The sequence below is a fragment of the Zalophus californianus genome, chromosome 7 (assembly GCF_009762305.2).
Source record: "Zalophus californianus isolate mZalCal1 chromosome 7, mZalCal1.pri.v2, whole genome shotgun sequence".
In the NCBI taxonomy this organism is placed as follows: domain Eukaryota; kingdom Metazoa; phylum Chordata; class Mammalia; order Carnivora; family Otariidae; genus Zalophus; species Zalophus californianus.
The window spans coordinates 115,235,375-115,257,644 of record NC_045601.1 but is presented as its reverse complement, the minus strand read 5'-3'; the positions used below and the strand labels follow the sequence as shown (position 1 = coordinate 115,257,644).

Sequence of the window (22,270 nt, the reverse complement as noted above, 5' to 3'; positions counted from 1 at the left end):
GGGTGGGAGAGGGAGACCAGGCTCTCCACCGAGCAGGGAGCCCGATGCGGGGCTCGATCCCAGGACCCTGGGATCATGACCTGAGCCAAAGGCAGACGCTTAACGACTGAGCCACCCAGGCTCAGCCACCCCTGTATTTCCATCTTAATGGGGAATAAAACCCTTAAGCCAAAGGAACTGTTCTTACTGGGGAACTACTCCATCAGCAGGCTGAGACCCTTTCTAAAGGGGATGGGAAAGCATCTCCTAACTTCTGAAGTCTTCCCATATCGCTGCTGAACCTACATATAAAACTGGGTTTGGAGGTGGGGAAGCAAAAGAGGCAACAGGGGCTGTTTCTAGGCTAATTTGGAATCAAAAGGCCACCTGAGACTTGACCCAGTGGGGCTTGTTGGGACCACAGTACCAGATCCTCCTCGTCAGCCCAGAGCATCTGATCTCGTTAATGGGCCAATAAAAATTAGGGGGACAAAGGCCAAGCCCTGGCAGCTCAAATGAATCTCCTCAGCAAGAGGGAGTAATCTCGTTAAGAGTTGTAACTGAGCAAACGGAGGACTCATTGCGTTTCATTAACTTTAATAGTGCTCGTTATGTTGGCTTCCAAGGGCTTTGGGATAGGAGAGAGAAAGCCAGACTCATCATCAGCGCTTGGGAGTGAGCTGGCTCTCGTGGGCACCCCTGAGGCGCCCAGCACCGAGCTGGAAGTGACTGGTCTTGCTGCCCCCACGGGCTCCGCAGCCCAGCATGACATCCTGGCTACACAGGCAAGAAGCCCAGGCCTCAAGGACTAATTCTTTCCTGCCCGGGTGGAAAAAGACAGGGACAAAGAGCTTGGGGCAAACCATCTCCAAGCTGGGCAGGCCACCTGGCTCTGGGCACCCACATAGAGGCCCCTCCCAGGACATCCAAAGTCTGGCTCCAATGCTAACCAAGCCCCCATGACAGGATTCTGCCAGCCCAGAGCCTGGCCCCCGGGGCCATTGTCAATGCCGGCCACGTCCCTGACCTCCTTCTTCTCTATCCCAGACGCGTACACTGCCAGAAAAACGGAAAACAAACAAACAGGGCCAGCAGAAAACACACCACCAAACAAACCCGCCTCACATTGTCCTCTGCGGTCGGCCAGGGCCTGGAGCCCGAGGCCACTGGCCTGGAAAAGCCCGAACAGCTCCCTGAGTGCAGCCCCTGAGCAGAGCCTCCTCCCAAGGCAGGGTCTGCGTTGCCTCCTCCCCGGCTGCTTCCTTCTCTTTCTCCTTCTCCATCTTTCTTTTCCTTCTATCCATTCTTTCCCTCCCTCTTACTTTTTTTGCGTGTCTCCCCCCCCCCCCCCGCTGCCTTCTCTCTGTTCTCTTTCTGCATCCATGATGAAATAAACTCTCTAAACATTGAAGAAATCCTGCAGAGTAAATAAAGCCCAGAGTGTATAAAACCAATTCAGGATGTGAGCCAGCCACACTGTCGCCTTGCTTTTAAAGTCATCTATCAGGGGTTCCAGACCCACACACAACCCCTTAACATCATGTGGAAACCCGCTCTTCATCGTCTGGCCCACCTTTCAGATCTCAGTACTTGTCCCTGTTGACAAGTACTTGTCTCAAGTTGAGCTACATTATTAGTCCCCTGGAGACCTTCCCCCTCCAAGTCCTTACTCACCTCATGTCCACCACTGGGAAAGCCCTTGCCCTCTTCATGCGACTCCACATATGGGAATTCGATGTATTCTTTGAGGTCGTTTTTAAACCCTCCCCTCTGGGGCGTCCCCCAGCTTCCAGCTGGAATTAATCTGTTTTCTTTGTGCCCTCATTACAATTTTATGTTGACACCTTTGTGTTTGGGCATTTACCATGTTCTGCCTTATATTCTAATTATTTAGATGCAAATTTCTCTCTCCTGCCTAATTATGAACTTGAAAGCGGAATTTATGTCATCTTTGAGTTCCCATCTCCTTTAAGTTCCTGGCACATAGTAAGTGCACAAAGAATGTCAAACTCATTAAAAATCGAGTCCACGGTTATAAGAAGCACACATACAATTAATTCCGCATCTTGACTTCGCCATTTGCAAATTTGTTTGAGGCACTGGGTTCCTTGAGTAGGCTCCCCAAGGTCCGATTTCAGGCATTTGCCAAGGGCTGGAGGATGGTATGTTAGATGGCGGCACCTACTGGCTAAGGGTGGCATTACAGCTTGGGTCCGCCACAGAGGAGCAACCCAATTTCTCAATCAATCGCAACAGGATTGGACCAGGGTGTGGCTGGGCCGGTGAGGCAGAAGAGGACTAGAATGAGTTCCTCTCGCTCCTCAGGAGCTTTAGGCTGATCATGGGGAGGAGCATTCCTGAGTCCGGGCCAAGGCTTGCTCTCCCACCAGCGCACCGCAGCCTCCTGCAGATTGGATAATTTTTCAGGACCAGAGTGAGACACTGAGGAATAACAGCCTGGCTGTGATGCCCCCTTAGCTTTGCCAGCCCAGCTTGACATGATGCCTGGGACAGCTCTCCACCTAAGACAGAGGAAGAGAGGTGGCGTGAAGGGAGAACCTCTTGCCAAACAAGGGAGGCAAACTTCTGTATGGATACTGACACTCCTCGTAAGCACACAGCTGGCAAACCTTCTGACCCCTTCCCTTGCTGCAAGTTTTCAGCTTCTCCTAACAGGATTCTCAGTCCTGTGGGAGCCCTTCTCAGAAAATACAATAGAAGCTATTGGAGAACTGGGTTTTTAAAACAGCCATTCACTTTATGAATTGGTTCATGAATACCTTGAACTTTGCCCCAGTGCCTCCCCCCATCCTTTCTTTGATCCGAGGTACCCAGAGGGATTACACTGTTAGGTGGAGGGGTCCCCCTCTGTCTCTCCAACTTTTCCTCTGGGGAGGGAACCCAGTGGGGATTTGGGGCAGGAGAGCCACAGGGAAACAGGTCAGGAGGAGCAAAGCTGAGCCTGCTCTCAGCAAAGTTAGGAGGTTCTAGGAGCGTCCCTCAGCCCCTCCTCGGCCACACCTTTGTTAAGGCTTCTTAACTCAGTTAACTTAGTTATCTTACCGATAACTAAAGATTTAACCAGCAAAGGCTTAATCTTGTTACCCTGTCTCACAGGGATATTTGTATTTAGGACCCAAGGAACACAAGGTATAGCTCAAAGGAGTGATCCTCTTATGATGGGATTTTAAGCATTGGTGGGAAGGATCTTTGATGGAGCAGTTGAAGGAGGATGAGGGTCCTGCCTCCTGAACCTGCTTCCCGTAGATAGAAGTTGCCTGTGGACTTGGTCCCATCCACCTTGGCCCCTGGCCTTTGGGGAGATCCTGAGCTCTGGCTCAGGTTCCAGTTCTGCTTGTCTTCCAGAATCTGAGAGTCTCTAGCCAGGGTCACCTCCTAGGCCCCCTGCATCTCTGTGGTTTTTCTTCAGCTTGGAGTCTCCACACTGACCCTCCATTTAACCCTCTGCTGCCACCAGTCCTTTCAAGAACCCGAAGCATTCTCAGGCTGGCGGAAGGCAGAGGGACGGGTCAAGAGCTGTTCCTTGGGATTCCCTTGAATCTCCTTGCGATTCCCATGAGCTCACTATTCCTTCATTCTTTCATTCATTCAACAAACATTCACTGAGCTCAACTATGTGCTCGGGGCTGGGGATACAGTGGTGACCAATGGGTCTCGAAGGTTTGGAAGACCAGTGAGGGGAAACAGACCATTATAGTAGAGCATGGCCAGGACCATCACAAGGACCACTGAGTTCCAGGCCTGCAGCAAGGCACATTTAAGCTGGATCTTGAAGGGCAGCTGTGGTTTTCCAGCTGGCAAGAACATGGCATATGCCAGGCATGGTATGGTCTGGGTACAGTGATGGCGAGATCAGAAGACAAACATGTCATTGGAGAGAAGGGTCCAAGACTGGCACAGAGGGCCGCGTATGCCATACTAGGAGTCTGGAACTTACCCTTGTCGGGCAATGGTCCACAGGAGACACAGCGAGTGTTGGAATGGAGGCAGTGGCTATGGGGGTTGACGGGAGGGATGGGTTTGAGGGAGGTTTCACAGGATCTGGTGGTCTAGAGATGGGGAGAAAAAAAGAGTCCTTCTGGTCCTAGAGAAACCCAGCTGGGGCTGCTGAGTGGGTTGTGGGGCCATTAACCCCAAGGTGGAGGTCACAGGAAGACGACAGTTCAGGGGAGAATGTTGAGAGGAACTGTGAGTTTGGTTGGGTGTCGATTCAGCTCGAGGTCTTGAAAAATGCCATTGGAAAGAGCTATAAGTAGGCAGAAATATAGAACTAGACAGAAAAGAGAGGAAGTAGCTAGAGATAGAGATCTGAACATTGGACACATAGCATAAAAGCTAGAAGAAAAGCAGGGGTTAGGGATGTAGATCTGGGAGTCTTCAGCACATTGGTGGCAGCTGGAGCCATAGGGCCCCGCAGCGTGGAGCAAACTCTCCACCTACTTGGTGCTGGGATTTCCATGAGACTTATCAGCAGTAACCGTCCAACAACCTGCAAGGTCAGAATTTTATCCTTCTCATTTGCTGGATGAGGAAGCTGAAGCTCAGAGACGTGAAGAAACTTGGTCAAACTCACCCACTGATGGGCTGGGCTTTGAACTTAGAACTGTCTGACCACAAAGCGAATATTCTTTTTACCACCGTTGCTGTCCTGGGTGAGAGTCCCTAGGGAGGTCACATAATGTGAGAGCTGAGAAAATCCAAACTAGAAACACTTAAGAGGCCAGTAGAAGGAGAGCAGTTAGCAGGGGATCTGGGAAAAGAAAGGGCTCCAAGAAGGGGAAGAAAAATGTTCAGAGGCTTCTGATGACGCAGGGAGGTCAGGCTAGATAAGGACTGGCAGGCAGCCCGATGGGGAGACGTGGAAGTCACTGGAGCCCCAGCAGATGTGTGTCAGAGGGCCCCCAGGCCAGACTGCACTAGGGTGAGGGGTTAAGGGAAGCAGCAAAGTGGAGATGGGAAGCAGGCGTGCTCCTCCTAGAAGTTCGGGAGCCCAGAAGCACAGAGGCAGCGGGGTCTGGGGAAGTTTGTAGGATGCTGCAGGTTATACTGCATTTGTAGGAGAAGGAGCTGAGGCGAGGGATTCAGGAGAGAGAGGGGATAACTGACAGCCCGAGCTCCCTACAGGGCCAAGACAAGATGGGATCCTTGCCCATGTATGCAGGATTGGCCTTGGCCAAAAGGAGGGACCCCTCTCCCAGCAGTAGAGGGAGATGGCTTCTGGCTTCTCCATGAAATAGGAGTTGAGTGTACGGCTGGGAGAAGTCAGGGGGTTGAGGCTGGCAGAGGGGCAACCAAAGTTTGGAAGAGCAGCTGTGTAGAAAGGGACAGGGCACAAACTCAGGGCTGTTTGGAGACTTGCCTTGTGATGTGGAGGGGTCTGGAACCACGCATTGGTGTCGATGCCAATTGGCAGGCTGGGTATTTTCGTTTCCTCCATGGAAGCAGCCAGCAAGCAGGTGGGAAGGAAGCAGGTGGCAAAGTGACTCAGGTGTGGGGGTGGGCAGGGAGGAAGGGCTGGGAGGACCCTGGGACGAGGGGCCAAGGGGGCCACCCAAGTGGCCAGAGGAGAGACTGGAACAGGTGTGGGCAGCTTGGACTGGGCTATCCCCCCTCCTCCGGGTCTTGGCAGGGCTGCCAGTGGACCTCTCTTGTAAAGGCAAGACTAAGGGCCTTGGAGCCAGTTAGTCCTAGAATCCCAGGGCCAGAACAGACCTCTGCGGAGAGCACTACTTCCAATCTTCTGCCTACATGGCCAAATGGCTCCGGGGACACCCTGGGCAGGTGGGGCACAAGGACTGACCAGGGTCAGTGTGTCCGCTGACCCGGCACGATTCCCCCCTCCCTCCTCTCTTCCATTTCTTTGGTGGTGGTTGTTCGGAGCATTCTCTTCTTTCTCTGTCAGTCACTGATTTGTGTTTCTATTTCTATCTTGTCCATCGATTTCTTTCTAAGTGTCATCAAGATTCACCTCAAATCCCTCCTCATCCATGAAGTCTTCCTGGATGATCGACTTCTGTTTGCTGACTTTCCAGGGCACTTTCACCCAGATTGCTTGATGTTACATTTGCGTATGCAGAGTCTGTTTTGCATATACAGATCTTGTCTTCCTGGTGAGATTCCAGTACTCTGGGGGGATTTGCCTTCTGATGCGGAGGGGTCTGTAACCATACGCACTGATGTTGATATATCTCTTGGAGTAGGGAATCACATTCTCTATTTCTTTTGCAGGCCCTAGAGGGCCTAGGACCGCGTGTATTGTGGAGAAGGTATGTGATAAGTACCATATTCCACTTGATGGAAGGATTCATGACTGATCAAATCATCAGGAAGAGGAAGAGCAAAAACCAGAAGAGATAGGACTGGCAGCTCTGAGGGTACAGGCTTAGGAGCCCTGATCCAAAAGTCAGAAGTCAGGGGAGACATGGATTCTGCTTCTGGCTTTGCCTCTTAAATTTGTGTGACCTTGAGCAAGTCATGTGACCTCTCATTAGACAAATGTGATGCCTAAAGACCCTCTTTTTATTTTCTTTTAAGATTTTATTTATTTATTTGACAGAGAGAGACACAGCGAGAGAGGGAACACAAGCAGGGGGAGCGGGAGAGGGAGAAGCAGGCTTCCCGCTGAGCGGGGAGCCCGATCAGGACTCTGGGACCATGACCTGAGTTGAAGGTAGATGCTTAACGACTGAGCCACCCAGGCGCCCCTAAAGACCCCCTTTTTAAAAAGATTTCTTTATTTACTTGAGGGAGGGAGAGAGAGAGAGAGTCTTAAGCAGACTGCATTGAGTGCAAAGCAGGACATGGGGCTTGATCTCACAACCCTGAGTCACCACCCTGAGATCAAACCGAGAGTTGGATGCTTAACCGAATGCACCACCCAGGAGACCCAATGGCTAAAGACTTTTGAAGTTGTACTCCTACATGATCCTCCAGAGCAAGATGACTGCCCTATTCCCTCTTATATGTGAAGGGGCTGGTCTGTGACCCTCAGCCTGCCCCAAATGATTAAACTCTAATAATGGCCAGAATGTGTTAGGTCTCTGTGGATTCAGAGGAGGCAGCATAGAGAATGGAGGAGGCAGCCACGCTTCAGAGTCAAGTCTGGGCCCAAGTCCTGGCTTTGTCCCTTCTTAGTCGGTCATCTGGGCAGTTTGACCTACTTGAGCCTTAGTTTTCTCATCAAAAAAATAGGCATAACAGTTCTTGCCTAATAGGCTTGCAGTGGAATGCCTGTTACAGTGCCTGGCACATATAGAAAATACTCAGTAAATGGTAGCTATGAGCTCTAATTTGTCTTAGTGTCTGGGTCTTCTTCACACAGGGTAGAAGGTACAAGATGGTAGAGAAAGAGGGATTCTGGAGCTACCCTACCTGGCAGGTGAGTTTCCTTCTTTTTTTTTTTTTTTTTTTTTTATTTTTTAAAGATTTTATTTATTTATTCATGAGAGACAGAGGAGGAGAGAGAGAGAGAGAGAGAGAGAAGCAGAGGGAGAAGCAGGCTCCCAAGGAGCAGGGAGCCCGATGTGGGACTCGATCCCAGGACCCTGGGACCATGACCTGAGCCGAAGGCAGACGCTTAACCATCTGAGCCACCCAGGCGCCCGTGAGTTTCCTTCTACTCTCCAACTTGAAAGTGCTGTGGATGAGTGCAGTGTGTTGGGATGCATGGCATTTCTGGAAACTTCTCAGTAAGAACGTGTGTCGGGGGCACCTGGGTGGCTCAGTCGGTTAAGCGTCTGCCTTGGGCTCAGGTCATGATCCTGGGGACCCGAGATCGAGCTCCTCGTGGGGCTCCCTGCTCAGCAAGGAGTCTGCTTCTCCCTCTCCCTCTACCCTTCCCCCCGCTCTTGTTCTCTCTCTCAAATAAATAAATAAAATATTAAAAAAAAAAAAAAAAGAACAACGTGACAGACAGAACCTATTGGGGGTGGTGAGAATTGAACCCAGCTGGTTGTACTCACACCCAGTAGCATCAAAGTCTGGCCCGGGACAAGACTGCTTCTTCCCAGGCACTACTATATGTTAACTATTAAACACTTCTGAGTAGTCAGAAGAACAGCAGTAGCCGCTGCCTACCAAATGCCTACTATGTGCCAAGGGGGTTTCCATTCATCATTTCATTTAATTAACGCCATAACATTTCGAGGTGGGTGTTTTTATTCCCTTCATGGGAAGAGAAAACTGAAGCTCACTGAGATTGAATAACTGATCTGAAGTCACATAGCTCGAAAGTTAACAGAGCTGAGATTTGCCCTTTTTTTGAGAGAGAGAGAGAATGAGAGCGGGGTGGGGGGCAGAGGAAGAGGGAGAGGGAGAATCTTAAGCAGGCTCCACGCCCAGCGCAGAGCCCAACCCGGGGCTTGATCTCACAACCCTGAGATGGTGACCTGAGCCAAAATCAGAGTGGGATGCTTAACTGACTGTGCCACCCAGGCGCCCCAACAGAGCTGAGATTTGAACTGCAGGGTTTCTTTTACTCTTGATCCCATGTAGTTAAGCAGTGATGCATGCCCACCTGTGAGGTAGTGTGACCATACCCGTGATGTAGACAAGGAAGCTGAGGCTCAGAGAAGTGAAATAACTCAGCAGAAACAGATAGATGGCTGGAAAATGGGAGAGCCCGACATTGTCCTTGGGATGGTCTAATTCTGACGTATACATGTTCTCCATTAGACTAGACTCCCTGTCAAGGAGGGTCACTGGACCCATTTTACAGATGAGGACGCTGAGGAGCCGAGAGAAAAAGCAAAGGCTCATGGAAGGAGACTTGGCAGGGGAGGGGAAGTCTCTGAGTGTGATGGGGCCCTGGCAGAGGTATCCCTAAGCAGGATCAGGCTGGGTCCCCAGCCCAGTTCTCTCCCTAGACATTTGCAGGGCAGATTAGAAGGAAATGACTGTCAGAAGCAGAAGTGAAGGCAGAAAGCCCAAGAGAGTATGGAAGACCCAGAGAACCCGGCGACACTTTGCTCCTGCGGGTGAGGGTATGGCGTATGCTGCTGCTTTTGTAATACCACTTGCAAGTGCCATCTCATGATTTCTTGGCACCTTCCCGTGTCACTACCCAGCTGAGTCCCTGCGGAAGTGGACAGGGCAGAGGGCCATGGGACCAGCCTCCCCAGTTCACAGTGCCCAGTGGTAGAAGCCTTGCTTCTGCTCCTGCAGAATTGTCTGCAGGGCCAGGGGTGGGCTGGGACCAGACTGGATGGTGGGGAGCAGAGCAGGGATCTGCCTCTTCTGCCCAGATGTGGAGGAAGCTCACCCAATCCTGGAGAAAAAGCTGACAAAATGAGGGGGAAAAAAGGAAACTAGAGTAAAAGACACTGAGCCTCCCAGAGACTTAGCAGCTAAGGTGGGGCAATGGCCACGCTCAGGGGACCAGGAAATCACACTGAACTAGAAACAAGGTTTGAAGTGACCTATTAATCCGCCCCTACAGAATCCTTCATGCCCACCTCCCCTGTGGTTTAGAGGGTGAGCCGGAGCCCTCCTCCCTAGGGACCCAGAGAAGCTCACACGAGTGTCCAAAGCAAGGCACAATGCAATCTCCCTTCCCTGCCCTGGAGAGGTGGGCTTCTCAGCTCTCTCCCTGTGTCACCATGTAGATCAGGCACCATCTGGCAACCTCCAATTCTTCTTCTTCTTCTTCTTCTTCTTCTTCTTCTTCTTCTTCTTCTTCTTCTTCTTCTTCTTCTTCTTCTTCTTCTAACCACTCTCTTGTTTGGGGCAGAAAGGATGGCAAGTTTGCGCTTGTCCCCCAGCTCTATACATAATTGGTGGCAGCAGGCAAAGCAGCTTCAAGGGGAGGGGTTTGCCAATGGCATGAAGGAGGGAGGGAGTCCTAGAGTGACAGAGCTGGAAGGGACCTGGGAGATCACTTGACCGAAACTTTTGTGGCCTCCACACCATTCCTATGATCTGTGTACTTCCATCCCTACCATCATCTCTCCTGCCAAGCAGGAGTTCTCAAGACCTCCTCCCCCAGGTTTCCTAAGGGCACTGTCTCCTGCCTCCTTTCCACTAAGGAGCTAATCCACCCTCTTGTTTTCTAGATAACACTGAGGCTCATTGAGATGTGACTTGCCCAAAGGCAATCTTCGTTCCAGGATAGAGCCAGAACAAAACCCCAAATGCTTGAGACTTTCCATCCTCCTACTCTTCTATTCAATCCCTAGGGAAGGAAGGGCTCAATTCTTCTCCCTGGGGGCTCAGGAGACCTCTGACGTATCACACCTGTCACCTAGCTGATGTGGGCTGCCAGTGTCAAGGTTGTCTAAGAACGGAGTTATTTTCAGGATGATTCTGGTCATTTCCCTTCCTCCCGGGTATCCTGAGGGCTTTGTGAGGTTAGTCTGGGTTCCACTTGCCTCTTCCCTGAAAAAAAATTGGTTCTGAAGTGTAAGTAACTGCCTGGAACCTGGCATGGTCTCAGGCTGACTGAGCTCCACACTCCAAGGAAGCCCCTCACCGCCTTTTCAAGGGGTCTTTCCTCTAGGATGAAAGGAGAGAATCCACCCAGGAGGCAGTGTTCATGGTTCAGAGACACTGCTCTTTGTATACTTTTTGCCCTTATTTTTTGCAAATATCATTTATCTTTCCTCGCTGCCAGCAGTTGGAGATAAGAAGAGCTCGGAATGGACTGGTTGGGACCACATCTTGAAGCTGTGAGGGCAGGTTTGGAAAAGTGTGCTGCGCTGATCTTTGTGTCTGTATTTACACGCACAGGCATATTCCTATGGGTTAGCCTTTGCCGCTGTACTGAGTGCTTGAGAGTGTTTTATATGTGAGCCCACCTCTATATGGGCAGGGTGACTCAGTGGGCTACCTCCAAGGCCTTAACTGCAAGGGAGTCTACCCTGGAGCTGGCAGTTTGATCTGGGGGAAGGCTACCTTCTTCTTGGTCCTCAATTAAAGTGGACTCAGCACTAGGAAGGAGCACTGAGACCCGAGCGTGGGGTGGGGGGAGCGGTGGAGGTAAGAGTTGGCAGGGCGCCCTTCGGTCCGAAGTCGGAGCCCCTCTCGGTTTTTCGAGGTCCAATGTGGCCGTGTCTCGCGTGTCGGGCTGTGTCGGGCGGGCGTGCCGGAGTGCCCGTGCGATCCCGTCCGTCCCAGCCTCCCCGACACCCCGAGCTCTCTTTGTCTCCTCGTGGAGGTGTGCGTGCAAACCTGCGTTGCACGGCCCTCATCTCGTGCGAGCGCCGGGGCGCACCCTAGCTCCCCCACTCTTCCCGCGGGGAGAGAGAAGGAGCCGGAGCCCGGTGCTGTTTGGTCTGGAGCGGAGCGGGGCTTGCATTGATCCATTGATTGTGCGCGGTCTGCGCCTGACCTCCCTGCTCCCGGGGAAGCCGTCTCCATGGAGACCGGGCCCGCTCCCCCAGCGCCGGATTGTAAATTCCTGCAGGCAGCGGCCCGGCAGCCTGGGGAGGGGGCCGCCGCGCCCGGGCGCGCAGGGGGAGCGGCCGCCGCGCCGAGGCCCCATTTGAAAGAAAAAAGGGCACGAAAAAGGAGGTGGTGGAGGAGGAGGGGGAGGAGGAAGAAAACGAAAAGGAGCGAGGAGAGGAGGAGAAAGAGGAGGAGGAGGAGGAGAAAGGCGAAGAAAAAGAGACGGAGCCTGAGAGACGGAGAAGGAGCGAGAGAGGAAGAAAGAGAGGCAGAAAGGGCGTGTTTCTGGCGCTGCGTTTCCCCTCCCCTTTCTCAGGTCCCTCGCTCGGGCTCTGCGCGCTCTCCCGCGGCAGCTCTCTCCGGGCGAAGCTGGGAATTGGGTGGGATTATACGGAGCGGCCCCGCCGCCGCCGCCGCTAGCAGAGCCGGGCTCGGAGAGGGCGGGGGTTCCCCTCCCTCATTGGCGCCGGGCGCCCCCCCAGCCTCGTCGCGCTCTCCGCCTCGCTCTCCCCGGCGTCGGGCCGGGAGAAGCCGGCAGCATCGCGAGCCTCCCGCCGAGGGCGCCGCGGTCCGCGCCCCGAGCCCGCAGCCCCCGGCCCGGCCCCGGCGGGGCGCCCCCTCCCCTCCCCCCTCCGGCGCGCGGGGGCCCGGCCGGCTTCCGCCTGTCCCGGGGCTGCGAGACCGGCCCCGGCCGCCCGGCCGCCGGTGGCTCCAGCCATGGGCTCGGGGCGCGTGCCCGGGCTCTGCCTGCTCGTCCTGCTGGTCCACGCCCGCGCCGCCCAGCACAGCAAAGCCGCGCAAGGTAAGGAAGGAGGGACGCACGGCGGCGGGGGCTGCGGGGGCCCGAGGGCGGGGGGGGGGGGCGCGATTTCCGAGGGGCAGGGCAGGTGCTGGGAAGCGTGCCGCTGTCAGAACCCAGCACCGTGCACCCGCACTCCGGCCGGGGACCTGACCTCTGTCTGGGCGCTGCGTCCCGGGCAAAAGGCTGGAGGAGCCAGGAGCGACGCGGAGGAGTGAGAAGTTTGGGGGTCCCTAGGCAGAAGTCGCCAAGCACCTCAGAATTCTGCCCGACTTCATTGCCACCCCAGCATCTTCGAAAGACTTCTTGTCCTCCAAAAGTAGGAGAGAGGATATTCTCTTCTCTCAGACATTGCCAGAAACTTAAGCTGTGGCCTGGAGAGACGGAGAGAATGAAACTTTTCAGCCACGCCATGTATTTCTTCCCCTCACCCCCAACCCTCATGCAAAGTCAGACAAAATTTCCAAGTTGTTGTCCTATCAGTAGAAAAATGTTAAAGAAAAATAGGATCTTTTCTGGAAAGACCAGCTCGTCTCTCACTGGAGGGTAGGGGGCTGAAGAAGAGAAGAAAATTTCTGACTGGCTCCCAGCAAGAATGTCGCTTTCTGCCTCTTTGGGGGGAAATCTCTTTCGTCTTGCATGGCTTTCATTTCTTATCATAATATTTATTTATTAAGGCCTCGGGTTTCCAATTCCATTTAAATCCAGGTCAGAATTGCATTAAAATAACAAAGTAAAATTCCAGGCTGGGGAGCTCTGACAGATCCCTCTAGGAATTAAAGGGAGAGAGACAGGGAGGCCCTCCGGCCCCCATCCCTGACCCCAGGCTCATTGCTCGGCCAGTCCCAAGGCTTTGCTGGCAGAAACCAGGCTGGTGGGCTACAGTTCTCTTGGGGACAGCCTCCCCTCCCCCTTGACCTCTTGCTGCACCCTTCCCCCCATCATGTCCTCACCCAGGAAGAGATTTATATGGACAAAAAGAAAATTCCTCCTGGCAAGGCTTTGCGGAGGAGGATATGATTCTGCCTATTGTCCCAGGGGCTCCCGAAGCCAAGCTGGGGTGTGGAAGTGGCTGAGCCAGAAGGGAAAGTTGAACTTGGGAGTTGGGGAAGCCTGAGTCTCTGGCAGTCAGGTCCCTGTGTCCTGGAGCCTGAGTGCCTGGCTCTTAAGCTGCTTTTGTGTACTGGATGGGCTCCCACTCTGGTAAAAGGGAGGTGCTATATCAACGCCAGTCTCTTCTCCCAAATGCTGCCTCTTCAACTACCTCCTTCTTCCTCCAACCTGTCCTTTAGCAGAGCCCAAGGACTGGAGATCGCAGCTGTCACATACCAGACCCCAACCCCACCCCCTTCCAACCCCAAACTGCCTCTTCGCCAGTCCTGGTTCCAGACAGCCCACTAACACTGCCACCACCAACCCCCACCCCCCCAGCCTGGAAGCAGCCCCTCTCCCACTGTGGATTTGCTTGTGTTTTCATAAACAAAGCTGGCTTTTGTAGTGTGTGCTGACTTACTCATAACATGGAATTAGCTAGGGAGTTTAGTCTGAAGGAAGGAACAGATTTCATTCAGTAATCTAGAGACAAGATAAGGGCCTCTTTCAAGTTGGAGCCAGTGTCTGTAGTGGCCTAGTGAGACTGGGGGGCTGGGGGCAAAAGGGGGAGCAAACAGTATATTCAGGGGATTCCCAGGGCTGATGGAGACTCCTAGAAGGGACAGGTGCGGGGGGGGGGGGGCGGAATCAGCTCATCCTTCAGGGATGGAAGGATTCAAAATCCCTCCGAGGTGTTCTGGGGCTCCCTCTTTCATCAGACACCCTGCTGGGTGCTGTTGGGGGGGTGCAGCTAGATTGGAGGCCCCCTGCCCTCAAGGAACTTACATCCTCATAGTTTTGTTCACTACTTATATTCAGGCCACAGTCACTCACCCTGACTGGGCCGCAGTTATCTGTGTTTCTTCCTTCCTTCTGATCCCTGAGTCTAGCCTGGCATGGACTCGAAGCCTGTCATTTCAGCTACATTTGACGCTGCTGTTCAGGAACTGTATCAACCTGGTCTGCCAGAGATTGCCTAACGACAGGTCTGTTGGGCTAGAGGGATGTCTCTGGACCCAAATCTGCAGACCAATGCCCTGGGAAAGACAAGCACTAAACCGGGCAGGGCAGGCTTACCCCTAGATGGAGTGCTGTGGCCATCCCTCGCTCCCAGACATATCTCCTGGGTATCACCAGGGCCAGCAGGTGTGTCTTCAATGCCACGTGCTTATAATCGAAGCTCTAGTGGGTGTCTTTAAACTGCAAAGACTCTTGTGAGATATCTTGCGCAGTTATTATACCTCTGGGTATAGTGTGTGTGTGCGAGTGTGTGCGTGTGTGTGCGTGTTTGTGTACAGTTACTATACTTCAGGGCCTTTTTTCCAGAGATTCCATCCTTCCCCCCCAAGAACCAAAGTGGAAAGGGATAGGGAGGCAGGGAAGGACAAGGAAGGGAGCCCTGAGTGTGCAGGTGAGTGTGTGTGTGTGTGTGAGAGAGAGAGAGAGAGAGAGAGAGAGAGGTTCCCCGCCATCGCCCATGGGTGATACAGCTGGGTGTCTGTGTCTCTTGTGACTCGGTTATTAAGCCTGGATACGAAGGTTTTCGTGTCTTTGAGAACTGGGTGTGGATGAGTGGGTGGGTAAGCTTGTGTGACTGGGAGTGAGTGAGCATGAGGGTACATGGTTTTGAGTGTTTTTCAAGTGCCTGTCTGTGTATTTTAAAGTAGACAGACTGGATAACCAAGATAATTGTTAACTTAAAAGCATTAATTTGCTTTGCTTTTTTTGGGGGGGGGGTGTGCAGCAGTGGTTAAAAAGACCTAATCCTTGCTTAAGGCTCAGGTTACAGCTGAATGAAAAGGTCTCCTGGCCTCCCGGGGAAAACTTGTCCCCAGGGCGGGCTCAGGGAGAGTCAGCCTGGCCGTTTAGTTTACCTGGTTGTTTTCTCTTCTCATTAGGGATAAAATGTTGATAAAGTTGTGTATTTAGAGTTCCCAAGTAACACCATCCCTGGGACTGAGAGCGTTCATCTGGTGGCAAACAGTGTCTCTCTGTCTCCGCGTGTCTCTCCGGGTCTCTGTCTGGGTGTATGTGTGTCTCTCTCTTTCTTTCCCCCACCCCTCTCTTCCTCTTTAATGTGGCTATTTCCTCTCCTCCCCGCTTCCCTGGGCTCCTGTGGCCAGCTCTTACAGTGAGGGGACTGTTCCTCCTAGCCCCTCCCTCCAAAATATGAAATGAAAACCATAACCGTGTCAGCGGGTGAGGGTGGCCCCGTGGGCAGCCGGCTATTGCCCGTGCCCCATCCAGGCCACACTGGAGAGAGAGAGAGAGAGAGAGAGAGAGAGAGAGAGTCAGTCCCCACTCTTGGAGCCTGATCTTCAATCAGTTGCTTCTAAGCCTGTCTCCCCCCACCCCTCCATTTTTCCAGAAGGGTGGAGAAGGGGGATGGACTGCTTAGAAATTCCTCAGGAATCCCTTTGACCTCTCTTCTCTCAGTGACATGTCCCCTGGGGAGGTGGGGAAAGCCTGGGGCCAGGGGAACACTTCTCCACTTCTTACCCCTCATCTCCTTGAGTCTCTGCAGAGTGGAATGTGAGAGAGGGGAGCGGAAGACACCAAGGCCAGAATTACCACAGGCAGAGAAAGAAAGTTATCAGCCACCCCTAAATGAGATTGTTTTCTGAAACCTTCAGGAATCTGAGAGCATGAGAACCGGTTTGAGATGTGAGCGGCCGGGACCTGTTGTAAAAGGAGCCGGCCCTGGGTGTGAGTTTGGGAATGCGAGGTGTGCATTCACTGGGGCGTGCGAGCGTGCGTGTGCATGATTCAGGGTGTGTGTGTGTGTGTGCGTGTGTGTGTGTGTGTGTGTGTGTGTGTGTGTATCCCCCCCCCCGTGTGTGCGTGCGCAGTGCTCTGGTGAGAGGAAAAGGGAAGCAGGGCAATGTGCGTTTTGTTTTCGTTGGAGAAGTCAAGAAATGGAATGGCTTGGTCCAGTGCCTTGGATTGAGGGTGGGGGAAGGGAACGGGTAGTTTCAGACCCTCTTGCGAAGATGGAGGTGGAGGAGCTTGCTGCCTGAACTCACCCCAGTCCCTGCCCCCAGCTCTGGTCCCCGTGTGTCAGGGTGTGGGCCTCCCTTGACGTCCTGTACCCCTAGCACATGACCACTTCTAAGAAAGAGTCCCTGTCAGGGCTGGAAACTGCAGAGCTGCTCTGAGGCTGGCAGTGCCCGCAAGAGGCCCAGGCCTGGGGACAGCTTCTTCAGGTTCAGTTATAAGACAGCCGTCTGGAAACAGAGGGACGGCTGGGCCTTGGGCGGGGAGAAGTGATACAATGGCTAACTCGGGGATGTCTGAGGGGTGGAGATAGGCGCCTGGGTGAAGAGGGAACACAGGCCCTCCCCTCTCCCCACGGGCCCCTCTGTCACCAGACTGGCCACTTTCCTCCCACGCCCGCATACGGCCAGCTCCAAATGGCATGTGGTGGGGCGTTTGGTGCCAGTGGGTTGGTAGACGCGGAGCCGAGTTTTGGGGCCTTTGAGGAAATCATTGAAATTCCCTTCCTCACTTGTAAAATGGACTAGAGTATCAGGAGGGTCCCTCTCTGCTCTCAGATTCTGCACATCTCATTGAAATCCTTCCTGCTGGAAGGCAGAAAACACGATAGCAAGCCTCGGTCCTGCCCCCAGGCCTCTTTGGGCCTTCCCGCCCAACACCCAGGCCCTCTGCTTCCTGAGCCCTCCTCTACTACTCCCTGCTCGAGTCTGTCATGGCTGCTCCTCCTTTCTTCCCCCACCCCAGTTTCCTGGGGCCCCAAGTACCCAATTGCTCTTCATCCTTAAGTAGAGTCTCTCCCCCTGGAAAGAGCCCCTACAAAACAAGTGTGTTTCTGTGCGTGCATGTGTGTGTGAATGTGTGTGTATCCAGCAACTTTGGGTAAGGGAGCTGCAATGGTTGTGTTCTGGGAACTGAATACTATCTAGGCAGGGCCCTGAGGCCCCAGTCCCTGGTCCTACGTGGTCTATTCTCAGCTCCAAGACTGGCCCTCTGTATTCTGCTCCAGCCGAAACATCTCCCGCTTTCAGACCAAAGTACTGTTTTGTAGTTGCTGTTGGGTTTGGCCACAGAGGTGAAGAGGTGACACCTGAATCGGGCGCTGTGGCCCTCGCTCTTACCTATGGTTTCCCTGCGGCTGTACCCGTAGCCCTAGAGAGCTGTGGGGTTTGGATTTCGGAGCTCCAGGCCAAGGGCTGTCCACATCTGGTCCCTGATGGCACCACGCTGAGTAGAGACCTGGGCAGGAGCTGCTGGGCTAGAGGGAAGATCCAGAATAAGGAAAGAGATCTAAGGAATCCCTGGGTGAGGGTGGAGGGTCAGGGTATGCGGGCATGGAGTTGGGGGGGGGGATGCTGGAAGAAAGGGGGAGCTTAAAGGATAGACCCTGGGGAGCAAGTTTACAGAGAGGACATTTTTACAAGTTTCTAATTATATTTATTTGGAGTTTTCCTCTGGCGGTTTGAAGCTGTTAACAGCAGGAACCTGTATCCCGGTGTTTGTTTTTGTTTCTAACCAGCCGCTTGGCCCAGCAGAGTGAATCCCAGTTGGAGACACCTGCCCACCCCGTCCTCACTGCAGCTCTGTATGCGCCCACCATGGCGCACTGCCCTCCTTCCCTGCCTGCCACTCAGCCCTGCCCTCCTTCCAGCCACCCCCGTGCCCAAAACCTCAGAGCATCCGCATCCCTGCTCTGGCTCTCCGACCAGGAATATCCACCTGTCAGTCCCGGGCCGTTCCACGGTTATGTGTCCATGCTGAGCTGGGGTCAGGGCAGGCACGGCAATGCCTGAGGCAGGGATTCCTCCCCTGGGGTGTTTCTGGATAGTGTGTAGTGAGCAAGCACTGGACTCGGAGTCAGAAGACCCGGGGTCTGGCTCTGCACAAGCTGTTCACACTTGCCCAGATATCTATGTAGTGAGAGACAGGGCCATTTGAGGCCCATGTGAAATAGCCTGGGTGAAAGCTCCGCACACATAATTATGCACCATCTGACACCATCGTTGTTCATGCTGTCATTTTCTCCATCCGTGTAAAGAGATAAGACGGATAATCATGAAACTGGAACCTTCCTTGGCCCACTGCCTGCCTGCCTGCCCCTCTCTCTCCAGCGTTTTGTTCTTTCCTCCCTACCCGGGGATCCCCTACCTACCCATCCTCTAAGGCCTCTGACTCAGGGTTGGTTTCATCCACATTGAAAAGGAGAAAATTCTTGTCCATTTGGGGTACTTTCAAATGAGCAAGGAGCTGGTTTAGGGATAAGGTGGTAGGACTTAGAGAAACTCATCAAGGCCTCTCGATGGGTGACAAAGCTCTCAGGTTCAGCCCTGTTCCCCTCCAGGCACTGAGCACCAACTGCTTTTCCTGGCTCTTCAGTCAAGCAGGCTCAGCTATATAAGAAAAAGGGTCCTTTTTTTGACGAGAAGAAAGTGCTCTGTCTCCTCTCCTTGGGGTCATCTGTGCGGTTTCCTGGACTCTCTCCAGGCCTTCCTTACCCCTGCCTATGCTTTGTCCAGGCCGAGGATGGGCCCAGTCTCCAGCTGAGGTCACAGAGTCTCAGCCTGGGGTTCCAGGTCGGGAAGATAGCCTGAGAAGCCCAAGCTGGGAAGCCAGGCTCAGCCAGTTACCCTAGTTGCCCTTTTCATCTAGAGGGAGAACACATGCACACATATACAGGTCAGGGTGTCATGGCCGAAGCCCAGGCTGGTTCTACTTTGGGTGTTACTTACAATGTGGGAGGCAACATGGAGGAAAGGCTAAGAGAACTGACCAGGAGCAGCAATGGTGTGCTGGTCTCAGGTGGACCCTGGTGCCCCATCATCAAGTGCTACTTAGCCCTGAGGCCGGGGAACATTTATTGGACAAGGATACTCCAAAGAGATGCCTGAGCAGCTCCAGATAATATCTGAAGACCCTGAGAGCCTACGGGTCCTATAGGATTCCCTACGAATCCTACCCTGGATTCATTGTTCCCAGTCTCTTCTGGCCTCTGCATCACCAAATGGATGCCTTTAAGTGGGTCTCTTACTTTCTCTGAGTTTCCTATCCCCCTACCCTTAATTTAAGACTGAATTTCCTAGGACTGCCATCCACCTGGAATAACTGTGGGGTCACAGGAAAATGAAAAGTTTTTCCTTGTGGTAACATAGAACTGGGAAGATGACACAAATATGGACCTCCTCTATTCACCCGCCAACCCATCCATCCGTCTGTCCGTCCATCCACCCATCTGAGTAAATGTTTTACGAATATTTACTAAATGCCTTCAGTATATCAGTCTGTCTTGTTCACTGCCGGATGCCTAGCTCCTAGCACAGTGTTTGGCATGTTGCAAATGCTTAGGAACTCTTTGTTGAATGGCTAAATGCATATGATCAGCTCCCAGCTGCCATGTGGATTTCAAAGATTCAGAAGCCATAGCCTCAGGGAGGCTTCTGGAGGAAGATACTACACATGCACTAGAAGTTAAATAATGGTACAAGGCAGCATGTAAGAGGCATCATAAGACAGTGATTGGTCAGGCAATCAGAGAGTCTGCACTCAGCCCAATCACCTGGGGCTAACCTGGTTTGGGCAGGAAGGATGTCACAGTCATGCAGGCCCATTAGGACACCAGTCAGGCTGCTTTGGACCTCCTCACTGGGCCCAGCAAATCTGCTGCTGTGAGTGGTAGGGTAACTACTGTGGTAATGTAAAAGTGGGTGGGGTGGACTGTCCCTAGGGGTGTCTGCTTATCTGCAGCCTGCATTCTGCTCATTTCCATTTGTTGTTACTCCTGAGCTGGATCTGGGCAAAACATTGAAGTAGATGGAAGTGTTTCCTTTGGGGTCCTCCTGCTTCCCTTTTGGGGTATACTTGCCCATCCTCAGAAGGGAATCTTAGGACTACCCATGGTCAAACAATCCACCCTTTCTGGTCCGGTCTGCCCTCTCACCCTCCAAACACCACCCCCACATCCCACCCTCCCTCCCTACCTTGAGCAGAGTTTATGGAGGGCTCTGCTAGGCACGGAAGCAAATCCAGCAGAAATGTCAGATGGCACTGGGAAAGCTGCTGCAGTTACAGACCCATGCATTCATGCCAGGGTAGGGTGAGGCAAGGAAGTCTTGACTCATCTGGGGTATCTCTGCAGCTGCCACTGTCCCCCAATTCAGCTTTCGATCCAGCCCTGCACCTGGGGTGGGGGTAAAGGCACATAAGGAGAGCCCTCACAAGGGATCGTGGAGGGCTGCTTTTTGGTTCCCAACTGGCCTGTCACCCACTTCACCCTCCTCTTTGGGCAGTTCCGAGCATGGGCAGAGAAGGCAGTGGAGAAGGTACCTTCAGGGATGTGTCTCCCCAACATTCCCTGTACCATCACATGCTCTCCTGGTGCTGCATGGCCCCACACGAGGCCTGAAATGGGGCTTTGGTAAGAGGAAGGAGGAGCAGAAAGGGGGTTCAGAAACAATACTGGGGAGAAAGTTGGAGAGAAGGAACAAAAATAGCAGACCTCTCTCAGCACTTACTATATGCCTGCACTGCAGTGCTAAATACTTGACAAGTATTAACTCATTTGATGCACGCGGCAGCCCCATGAGGAGGTGCTATTATTCTGAGATGCAGTTACAGAGCAGGGAACAGGTAAGTTCAGAAGCTGGCCCAGGACCACACAGACACGGGTGGGGCTGGCGTTTACACTGACACAGCATCACTCCAGAATCCCTTTTCTCAAACACTCTGTCATCTTGCTGCCCCCAGTGTCTTCCCAGCTCGGGCAAATGGTCTATTCATATTATCTGAGATGGGAAAGGAAGATAGCAGCCCAGCCCAGCCTGTGATGCAGCTAGAGATCCTGATGCAGCTGGTGTAGGAGAGTGCCTAGACAACCACATTTTTTAAAAGGCCCCCAGGGAATCCCAGTGTGCAACCAGGGTTGAGAACCACCGGTCTAGACCAATCCATGTCCAACTAGCATCAACTTGTTTGTCAGGCCAGTAGTAAATACTTGCTCCCTCAGAGCTATGATGAGACTGTGCCTATGGGTATCGAAGGGATCCCTGCATGGACAAATCGTGTGTGGGCAGATGTGGTGGAAGGGAGCTCTGAAAGAATGAACTCGCAAAAGGAGGAGACACTGGATATAATGGGGGGCCCTATTTCAGAGCTCTGTTTTGTTTATTTGTTTTTAGAGGGGGAAGGGGCAGAGGAAGAGGGAGAGAGAGAATCTCAAGCAGGCCCAGGGCTCAATCTCACGACCCTGAGATCACCTGAGCCGAAACCAAGAGTCAGGCGCCCAAACGACTGAGCCACCCAGGCGCCCCTCAGAGCTCTGCTTTAGGCCTGAACTGCTTCAAAAGATTCCAATCAAATGGTTGAAAGGTCCTGTCCTCAATGAGTGACTAGCCAAGTGAGGGAAGCTGATACATGCCACACAAGAGGGCTTGACAGCATTAGCAGAAGGATTCAGCAATGGCAGCAAGTGAGCGGAGGCAGGCTGAGTCCCCTGGGATCAGGAACCCTTTACGAATGGGGCTTAGCAGGAAGAGCTTTGGGGAAGACAATTTTGAACCAGATCGGGGAAGCCGGGAACAGTGTGGCTAGAGAAAAGAGAACTGCATCTCAAATGTGAAGAATGAGATGTATGTGAATGCTTGGACAAGGGCAGAACACTTAGACGTTGTAGAGGGAGGAGGTAAGAGATAAAAGTCTTCCAGGGCAGAGACTCTTGGCTGGAGAGGGATAAGCACCATGAGCAGGGTGATGAGGGAGTGGGTAGGATGCTGGGAAGAGCCCAGCTGCTGGAAGGGTCTACGGGCTCTGCCGGGAAGCCTGGGTTTGCTGCCATCAGCATCAGGGGCACTCTGGTCCTAGTGAGCACTGAACTGGAGGCAAAGCAAAGAACTGAGAGCCCAGATGGCCCGGTGCAGACTCCAGCGAATCACCCAATGATTCGGAGACAGGCATGTCCCTCTGAGATGGACCTAGAGGAAGGGCTTCCCAGTGGATTTCTAAATTGTCCGGCTCGCT

At 53.1% G+C, this 22,270-nt stretch overlaps 1 protein-coding gene across 1 annotated transcript in view; it reads left to right on the top strand.

Moving 5' to 3' along the window:
* Positions 1-22,270, top strand: part of SCUBE3 (signal peptide, CUB domain and EGF like domain containing 3) — a 69,701-nt gene that overhangs the window by 20,749 nt on the left and 26,682 nt on the right. The window contains exons 2-4 of the mRNA XM_027604083.2: positions 11,399-11,587; positions 11,696-11,759; positions 11,862-12,181. Of these exons, the coding sequence (XP_027459884.2) occupies positions 11,399-11,587; positions 11,696-11,759; positions 11,862-12,181 (573 nt within the window). The remainder of the gene's footprint in view (positions 1-11,398; positions 11,588-11,695; positions 11,760-11,861; positions 12,182-22,270) is intronic.